General features: G+C 37.0%; 2 protein-coding genes and 1 long non-coding RNA gene across 3 annotated transcripts; 1 reads left to right on the plus strand and 2 right to left on the minus strand.

The window, feature by feature from the left end:
• Position 1: 1 nt before the first annotated feature.
• Positions 2–2,424, minus strand: LOC114520532. The gene is made up of 3 exons (XR_003686701.1): positions 2,337–2,424; positions 1,697–1,826; positions 2–730 (listed from the first exon to the last, which is right to left on the minus strand). It is a non-coding gene; the product is annotated as an uncharacterized LOC114520532 (long non-coding RNA).
• A 1,687-nt stretch (positions 2,425–4,111) lies between these two features.
• On the minus strand, positions 4,112–6,195 carry LOC114520572 (translation initiation factor eIF-2B subunit alpha-like). The gene is made up of 9 exons (XM_028540874.1): positions 6,095–6,195; positions 5,759–5,898; positions 5,638–5,674; positions 5,452–5,531; positions 5,154–5,266; positions 5,003–5,071; positions 4,784–4,859; positions 4,583–4,708; positions 4,112–4,287 (listed from the first exon to the last, which is right to left on the minus strand). Exons 1-9 carry the CDS (start codon positions 6,171–6,173, stop codon positions 4,144–4,146), a joined length of 864 nt encoding a protein of 287 aa, XP_028396675.1. The 5' UTR covers positions 6,174–6,195; the 3' UTR covers positions 4,112–4,143.
• Positions 6,196–6,822: 627 nt separating this feature from the next.
• On the plus strand, positions 6,823–10,096 carry LOC114520524 (glycosyltransferase 1 domain-containing protein 1-like). Its single transcript, XM_028540816.1, has 13 exons — positions 6,823–7,168; positions 7,499–7,650; positions 7,851–7,956; positions 8,041–8,092; positions 8,201–8,237; positions 8,431–8,490; positions 8,576–8,625; positions 8,869–8,938; positions 9,042–9,091; positions 9,170–9,213; positions 9,304–9,427; positions 9,523–9,621; positions 9,745–10,096. The coding sequence occupies exons 1-13, from the start codon at positions 7,098–7,100 to the stop codon at positions 9,892–9,894; spliced, it is 1,065 nt and encodes a 354-aa protein (XP_028396617.1). The 5' UTR covers positions 6,823–7,097; the 3' UTR covers positions 9,895–10,096.

The raw sequence follows: 10,096 nt of genomic DNA on the forward strand, positions 1-10,096 counted from the left end.
TAAACGTAGTCTCTTGTTCAGCGTTTTTACAAAAGCAAAATATATTTTCTTGTCCCTATCATACACATTATAACAATTTGTACATCAATTCCAATGAATATATATACAGTCGTTGTAGGTTATCAATAATATAGCAGTAAATTGAGTGTCAAAAATTCTATGGAGCGCATGCTAGTCTGATATTTTTGAGCACAGACTGAGTGAAAAATAAACAAAGATACAACCAACTCACATTTTCAGATAACTTGCATCTTTCGTCAACAACGATTTCATTATGAAATGATCAAATTAGATTCCAACACAACGATCATTAAACTAGGTTGTTTAGATATAACATTATAAGTCTTATAAGTAGAAAGTAGAAAATTGAATTTTGTTTGACAAATTAGCGTTTTCATTTGCGATATTCACGTTGTATTCGTCATCACGTTTTAACGGTCGTTTCATTTTTATTTCCGTCCGTTTTAACCTCTTCTTTCGTGCCAACATTCTGTATTACCAAATGCTCTTCTTTCGTTTTCTCCTGACGAAACGCCTCATTTGCGTGTGCACCATTCGTGAATGTGGTTTCGAGACGGTAGCTTGGCGTATACCTGCTGTTGCCCAATGCATTGGACTTTATGAAACGACGGAACACACAGCAAAACCCGATTAAAAGTATTAGGGTGATACCGATAAGGGCTATGCAAATCACAAGAAGTATTTCAGTGGTGTCCATTGTTCAAGTGTCCTAAAAAGCATTGCAAGATGTAAGATATGTGCACTGATAAGTCTATTTCCGTGTATTGAGTGACTTGATATTCGAGTCGCTAAATACTCCTGTCATTTCTATTCTGAGGTTCAGAAAGGATCAACTTTTATCCAGGCGTAAACTACGTGGATAACTCTATCAGTTCTAAACTGTTCTTCCTAGAGGTCCAGTAAGGATCATCTCTTATTGATCCAGTGTTAATTTGATTTGATTTATGCTGATAGGTTCGGCATTGCGTTCTTGATCTTCCTCACCCGATGTGGAAATCTGGTGTGGGAATCTGGAACACATCAACTTTTTTTAGATAGCCTTATGAGTTCTAATTATGGTTATAGGTCATTTGAGTGAAGACAATTTTCGCGCACATCGTACAATTAGGCCTGAGCACGAATGAAATGTCGTTTAAGTCTGAAATGCGAAGAATTATAGGAAACATGAGAGAGATTGCTCAATCCTTTCACAGACAACAATTCTTTCGAGTTGAAGAAGCAGCGCATAAACCCAGTAATGATAAAAAATAATTCTCACGTCTATTTAAATAATCTTACATAACACTAATCGTTTTTGAATGTATCTGTCAGATGCCGACTACATTTTTATGCAAAATTTTGACCTCTACGAAAGTAGAATCTCCTTCCGTCGCAAAACAACTCGTAAAACAGCCCGACAGTTAATTAATCCATGGAGGTTGCGAGTAAATTGCGTACTCATGTTATTGTAACTTTAATATTTGTCACTAATTACGTGGTAATGTCACAAATTTTAAGTCGAGAGCAAGCGATAGGCATTGTTATAAAATCTATATATTATTTATGATTCCCAAGTAATTTTTATATCGTATCTTCATTCCGGAAACAATCTAATCTCAACTCTATTTCAATATTTGTATAATATAAACATTAGCACTTTCACCAGCGCTACGAAATATGATAGTCTGATGCTTACCTTTATGAAAGATCCGTATGCAATTTGTAGACAGATGTGAAATTTATATTTCACACAAGAATACACGCACCGTTGAACTTGTAGGCCAATGTTGCTCGTCTTCCCAGCGTGAGATTTGCTCTTTTTTTATCTTTTAAAAGTAATAACGTTTAAAAGTCGTTAGGAGATTCGTAGGTAACCCACACGGTAGACAAACAAAGGGAACCAGCTATGAGGAGCGAACGTTTTCGACAGCGTCTCCCGAGATCCGAACGGCGGCTGTTTTGTTTTTCCCCAGACTAAAAGCGACTTAATCCGTGTGCGAACAATTACCATTTTTAATGCTCGGTGAAAAACGAACAAAGTCATTAGCTTGTTATCGGATGGAAAGCCTCTAAACAGTTCCTGTCACTGTCAACTTTCAAAGACGAAGCCTTATTAAAAGTTGACATATCACATTTTTCAATCTCGTATTTTATTTCGCTGCGTCTATTTTAAAAGTGGCCTTTTTTTCTCTACTATGAAGTCTTTCTTTGGGAAAAATATTCCACGGTTGATCCACAACAGATGGCTACACACAAATCAATTAAAAAGCATTTGTTTTTAACCTTAAAACAGGTTTGTTCGGGGTTTTAGGAAAAGCTAAGCTAATTATACTGACCGTCAACAAAAGGCTTCCTGTTTCTTGTGTTATACACTTATACACCCCCGCTCACGAAGCGTTTGAAATAAATGAATATTTATCTAATTTGAATGGTAAATTATGAAGTTGCAAAGATCATGACCAGTGCGAGACGACAAACCTCTGGTATTTATTCTTGATCTTGATATAATAATTTTGGGCAAAACTAGATGGCAGATACTCATTGACACTCTTGTAATCCTGGTCAATGTTATCTTGACCTATTTAAACCATTAATAAAAAGAAATCATTGTTTCTGGATTGTCGGAGATTATACTTATAAACTAGAATCTTGGTTTACGCAAATTATGCATATTTGCACCTCAATATATCTGCTCCAGTTACGAATCCCCGATATATATAGTTCATTCGGCACATGACTTGCTCGCCTGCGAATTCTTCACGTGGTCAATAAAAAGTATTTTCTCCAAAAACAGTTGGCAAGCCCTTTTAAAAAACGTCTTTTTAACACGTTTCAAGCAAATCTTAGCGAAGATTAAAGATGCCAGGTCAAAGACATTGTTCCCGATGCCGAGCTCACGGTTCTTGGGTTCCTTTAAAAGGCCACAAACTTTCCTGTCCTTACCGAAATTGCGGATGCCCACTTTGCAATTTGGTTGATCAAAGAAGAGCTGTGATGCAAGAACAAGCAAGACGTTCAGAAGAGACTGCTCAAGGAATAAGAAGTTAACGTTAAGATAAAGGTATTTAAGAATACGTCTGAACTCAATTCACCTTTAATCTGGTGTATCTAAGTACTTTTAGCGACTTATTTACATGTTTTTAATGTTTTATATTATCGTTATTTTGCAGAACTTGTATGTGAATCGGACGAAAAGATGGGACAGTTGACACTGGCAAGATATTTGTTATGACTGTTGGACTGCTTTCATGCAAATGATTATTAGTAATCGTAGCATGCTTACCTCTTGTTTCATGAATTGATAGTTAAAATCATTTTGTCATATGTAGCAAACGGTGTTTAGTGTTTTGAAGCCTGTTTAGCATGTTTGAAGGCAATTCTGACCCTATCCTATAATGTTTTATTAAATCTATGTTATTCAGCTGTATTAAAGCTACTTAAAATCTATTAAAGGCGTGTTTTAAACTTATAAAAGGGGAAATGTGATGCCTACAAAAGTAAACGTTCCATCAGCCCAATATTGACGAAAAAAAACGTCGTTAGACATATAATCAGTGTTGCCAACTGTAATTTTGTAAAAATCCCAAGTAAGCGCCTGAAATATCCCGAGATTCCCCCTAAAATCCCGAGATTCTAATTTCAACCCCAGTCCTCAGCTTTGGCGCACCCTAGTACCCAGTCCGGTCAGTTTGCGTTTCAAAAGCGGTACTTCTCTGCATAACCGATTGTACAAATAGGACAAATAGTCTTTATTGAGTGACTTTGAGTAGCGTTTTTGCCGCAAGTATTAATTTACCTTAGATTTTTAACATGTTTATTTGTCAAATTAACGAAAACATCTTTTCCCAAATTCCAAACTTCCCTTTCCCAAAAATCCCTAAAAAAATCCCGAGATTACCATTTGAGAAATAAATCCCAAAAAAATCCCAACTGCTTCAAAAAATCCCGAGATCTCGGGATAAAATCCCGAACTTGGCAACACTGCATATAATATAAACATGCTTTGGGTTGGTTGAATCAGCTAAAAGCTAGCTCACCCTAGCTGCGTTTTGAACGGTCGCATGCAACGGAGATTTATATAGACTTTGAGATCAAAGCAACGTGTCTTCAGGTAAATTTTATTTGTAAATAATACATGACATCTTAGTAGTAGAGCTTTATGAGTTCATCGCTAACTGCTGATGGCGTCAAGACACCAAGGTCTGTGAATAGTAAGTTGATGTAAAACGGAGGTGTGTAGTCCACTAATGGGTGATCTTCCTGTCTCGGAGATGAGGTGTAAGAATACTAAAAAGAAAAGGAAATTGCTTCAAAAATATAATATCGATGCACAACAGTTAACAATACCACATTAGCATTATCGTGATCCCGATCAAAATTGATCCAAACTATCATCATAATATACAGCATCAATGATCATGGTCACTACATTACCACTACCATCATGATAACACTATCACGATAATATCTTGATATGACCACGGTGATATCATCACGACAATACCATCACGATAATATCCTCACGATAAAATCTCGATTATATCATCACGATAATACGATAATCATAATCACCACAACTTACCTTCCATTTATTAGGCACATCACGCTGGTTCAATGGATAAAGACGGACAAATTTATAACTTTCAGCGACGACATGAAACGGCTTGTTGGCCGCCTTAGCCACGATGGCAATTTGATATGTACCAATCTAAATCACCAGATACGAAACGGTCTTCAAGACTAGTAGAAGCAGTGGTGAAATCACGATCATTGTTCACCTCACCTTGTTAATAATTCCGCCACTTTCAACAACTCCCTCGGCACCAACCAACACAAAGTCGATATTTTCCATTACGTAACTGTGGACGTAAAACAAGAAAACTGCTGGTTTATGTGAGGTTGCAATTTACTATTTCATGTTAGAAATGTTTGGCAGTGTTTGGGATACTTGAAACATTGTTTCACAGAAGCAATAGTTCTTTGAAAGAAGCTAAATCCTTACCCGACAGCGCTATCTAGAATCACGGTGGAAGGTATCCCTGCCTCCTGAAGTTGATCGTGCATCTTATAGCTATGAATTGAAGAGCACAAATTGCGATCAGGATTTGTGTACAGCAAGTTAAGTTTGTTTAGGCGTTGATTGTCGTTCATACCCTGACTTGTCTGGTGCAGATTCTGTGACCAAAACATTGAATCTTCTCTTCTGATTTGCCGCGGCTTTTAACAGTTTCAGTACAACTCTTGATCTCGAATGCGTTAAAATTGTCTGGTCAGAAAACGAGATGGAGGCCGTAAGGTGATGATATAAAACAATTTATGCTGTGTGACAGATATTTTTCTAAAATTTAGGTTTTGGTTAAAGCTAAAGATAAATATTCACATTGCTCTTGAACGCTAAACACTGAATAAAAAGCAGAAATATTTTGTCGACAAAAAAGCATCGATCCTTACAGCTCCATCTCTGATGAAATGATTACAAAGTTCGTAGATTTTGTTTCGCGAGGAAGCAGCCTTCTCTAGAAATAGCTTTCCTATAACGTAAAAACAAACAGAAAGTAAATTTTTGGTTGAAAAAATCCGGCTTATTCGTGTTAAGGTATCAGCTGGAAATATCTTTATTCATCGTATGAGATCTACCTCTCTCCACCAGAAGCCTCTTGCACTCTTGAAAATCCTTTTGTTTGAAATAAAACGTTGAATAAAATTGAAAAAGTGGAAAATGCAAGATTATGCTAGGATTATGTACACACGAGCTTACCGGGTGATCTAAAGAGGTGAGCGTGATGAAACGAAGGAAAAGTTCACATCCTGAGGCAACAGATGCAACGGAACTTTCAATGCTCGTTAACTTTTCAATGGCACTTTTGAGTTTTTCCCGAAGCTCCGACAGCGTTTCGGCTAATTCAAGATATTGAAGATGAAATCAACTGATCGTTACAGAAATATCGGGCATTGGAGGCCTTGGAGTCTTTATTGATGTATAAAAATTTCGAACAAAAGTTAAAACTATAATCTTGGTGATTCTTGTCACGTCGACTTTGCAAGACAACGTAGATTACGTCTACAACTTTACATTTACATTTTACATTTTTACCTGAATGTAATTGATTAATATACTCAATCAAGGTGCTGATTGCTGCCACCGCCTGGGGCGTGTCAGGATTTTCGTCCATTAGTTTCTTAAAGTTCGCCAGAACATCTAGAAATGAAGTATTTCAGTATTTGTGGATGGGAATTGTCTGACCATTGCCCAAGGGCTCGTGCAGTCACTCGGGAAGTCGGGAGAAATACGAGGAGAAAGATCTTCAGGCTGAGGGAGTTATAATGGCAAAACAAGAAGAGACGGCTTTTGAAATCGTGCTGTAGTTCTCAGTTACACCGAGGAAGACGCTTGCTATTTTGAGTGTTCTATCACAACGTACGACATGTTAAACGGGAGGGACTCCACATGAAACATTTAGATGAGGTAAGGTAAGCTATTTCTATTAGGTAAACCACGTTACTCAAAGCCTGTGATCCTTGCACATTAACTAGTGCATTATTATTTACATAACAGATCTTGCCATATTGAAAGTCATCATTATCAATCGTTGTTTTTTGTCCTTATTTCAACCGAATACACTATTCCGATTGCAAAATAAATGAATGCCCAACACAATCCCACTACTAAACTATTCCTTAAAACAGGAAATATCACATAAAAACCTTCATTCAAACAAAAAATTCCCAAAACTTACGAACCTTCGTCTGCCATATTGGAAGCTTTGTATAAACTTACTTACTTCAAGTAATTGACGTGATAAGACCGCTGGTACGGCAATTTAAAAGGACTGAAATAAATTTTTATTTACTTTCAACTAAACTTTCCAAAAATATGGCAAATTTATGGAGTGAGAGTGTATAATCTATGTAAATCAATCTAAGAAGAATAAAGTATAGATATCAATGTTTCGTTATCTGTAATATTGGCGTGAATGGTCAATTAGATTTTCTGTTATGCCGATTTGAAAATGACACAATGGTGCAACGTTACATTGATGAACGTGGAGTAAAGGGAATTTGCGACCGTTGGCAAATGAAATAAAGACGAATTGTGAATGGCTAAGATCTTGTTGTTAGCAAGATTGACACCTCAGAGTGGCAACTTGACAACGGCTGAGAGAATAAAGTAATATAATGGCAATAATATGTCTTTATATCACACATGAATTTTACTATGGTATCTAATGTGGCCCCTCTAGAGTTAGGAATGGGGTCTAGTGGCCGCTCTGGACAAATGTTTCTAGAGGGGGCTGGAATGGAATTGGAGAAATCAGTGGAGTTTGGTTGACTTTCACCTCCAACATTGCAGAATCATATTATAAACTAAAGATTTGTTCACAGTGTAATTGGCCTTAGTGCCCATTATTTTAAAAGCAGCGATCAATATCATAGTATGCCTTGGAGTGCCTTCCTGATCAAAATTCTGAATCATTCTACAATCATTTCATTCATTCAGGGGCCACCTAGAAGCATCTGGACATACCTGTGAGTTGCAGAACACAGATTCATTTGATGGAGTTGATCGAGATTTTAACCAGTTCGTTGTCAAAAGTGAATTTAATTGCATCATTGGGATCCATCTTTGGCGAGCGGGGAAATTACTTCTAGGTTCGTAATTCAGTAGCAAAAATGGTTTCATTTAAATGCCTAATGAATAATCAATCATATATTTATTTAGATGGTTGTGACGTAGTGTCATGCTCTTTTGATCTGTTTGTTTTTGTAATCTGTTTGTTTCTTTGCCTAATTGTTTGTTTCCTCAATCTCGATTTTTTTTCTGATACTCTCAACAACTTTATTCAACTCAGATTGTTCAAAGCCATTTTCCATGATATTTGGTGGCACTGACATAAATCTACATGTCCAAGACTCCAAGAAACTCGATGTCATGACGAAAGTTGTGGAAAACGCAACGTATGTAAATATCAAATACACCTGAATATACGAAACATCTTATTTTGGGACAAATGAAGTAAGAAACTCGAGTTTTCCATGCAGGAATCTGGTTGTGTTTTCTCAAAGGATGGCACTTAAAGCTGAGGCATTTTGGGTGAGTGATAAATGCAGCTTTGTCCTCATGCTGCTTTATAAATATGTGTGTCTTGTGAGCAGTAAAAAATTCAACAATTAAGCCATTCAATTCTTTATTTTTGATTAGCCGAATATCAAGTCAAAACTGGTCATTCAGCCGCAAGGTAGCTGAGACAGGCCTAAATGTATATATGTGTAAAGCGTTGTCCAATTTGGACAAATGAAATTTTTCCGCCATTCGACTGGACTTTTTAATGTCATCACGTTTTGTGTTGTTGTGCTATGGTAATTGACTCTACATGCAACTGTGTTCACCAGCTTCAGACAGAATTTCATCAATAGTCTGTCATTTTATAGCCATCTTCACTTGCCCATCCAAGAACTTTACTGAAAGAGATATGATTGACAAGATGAGAGGTACGGCTCCGAAATTTTCAAGCGCTTGCTAGTTGCTAGTTTTCATGGGAGACGATGATAAAAAGGTGGTTTGATCTTTTTGTAGCATGCACTACGGTGTCAGCGTCTTGTTTGAGAAACGACTCAGGAACATTGGTAAGCAATGCGATCTTTTTGTTGTCGGTAATCCGCCTAAATTACACCGCGTTACACGTTTGTTTGCATTAGACCAAAGCCAAAGTGAAGCGAATTACGGCAAATACTGGCTACGTTCGATAAAAGATAATCCTTAGTCCGTGCAGCGGTACACTCTTGGTTTGTGGTGATAAGCACGGATTTTTAAAAAAAAATTTCCATCTTCGTGTGGAACTTGCAGTGTAATTTTCATGTCTCTTTTAGATCATTTTTCTTCTCGTTGCTGGTTTAAGGCCAGTTAAAGATCCAACGTTTCTTTTTAAAGCCATGTCTGGTAAGTGTTACGGTGAATGATCGTACAGGAAAGGAATTAACAGAGCTATCGTATAGCCAGTGAGTTTTCCGAGCTCAATTCTGTGTTTCACTTTCATAATCAGATTGGCACAAAGAAGATTCGAGAGTTTTGCTGGTGGTCGTTGGTCCTGAGGTATTGCAAGCGATTGATTTCATTTACAATTTGCTTCCTTTATTCAGTTCTCTTAAATCATTTCCTTTTAAACGTTAGATAGATGTGGCGTTTGCAAAAGATGTAAAAGAAATGGCAAAAAGGTACGTTCGGAAGAGCACCGCATAACGAAATAACGGTTCTACCATGTGGACGGACATAGAGCTAGTTTAATAGACGTTTTTTATGCTTAGATATCCAGGTGTTGTGATTTTGCAAGCTCTCTCTCAGCCAGACCTCCACGCGGCGATAAAATATTCTGCCACAGCTGTCGTGAACACATCTATTAGCGAGGGAATGGCAGCATCCATTTTGGAGGTTTGAAAACTGATTCATGTCTAAAAACTACCACACGAAAGCGACACTTTGGAAGGATATAACCTTATCCTACCAGCATCCTTTCTTTCCCCCAGGCAATGGACCTTGATACTGTCGTGCTCGCAAGAAAAGTTCCTGGTAACGAGAGCGTGATAAAACATAATGAAAATGGTCTTCTCTTTGAAACCCCTGAGGTACTCAAGTATCCTTAGTTAAGATGTGTTTATATTGTGTGTCCTCGACAAGTCCTGAATCTCCCGTTATAACTTGTACAAGTACGTTTCTAAAACGTGTTTTGATGTGTTTTAAATTTACAGGAATTTATTACCTTCGCAAAGCAAGTTGCATTCGATGGGAAATATCGCGATAGGCTGACTATGGGTGGAAAAGAATACATTTCAAATAACCATTCGTTAGCTGTCGAACGAGAAACATATAATTATTTAGTAAGGACGCTAATGGCCTAAATTCGCTGGTTTCAAATATTGGTGGTTAACTTTGGGCCGGGATGGAAATTCAAACATTTCACGAGATTATTCTCGAACCATATAGGCAGAGCGGATATTTTTAAACTAGAATAAATATATTTTTATTCGATATATAAAAGAAAATTATAAAAATAATTTTGTAAAATGAGTGAACATCAAGTTTTAACATGCTTCAAAAGAA

The sequence above is a fragment of the Dendronephthya gigantea genome, unplaced genomic scaffold (genome assembly GCF_004324835.1).
Source record: "Dendronephthya gigantea isolate DGI-Jeju-01 unplaced genomic scaffold, DenGig_1.0 000016F, whole genome shotgun sequence".
Taxonomy (NCBI): Eukaryota; Metazoa; Cnidaria; class Anthozoa; order Malacalcyonacea; family Nephtheidae; genus Dendronephthya; species Dendronephthya gigantea.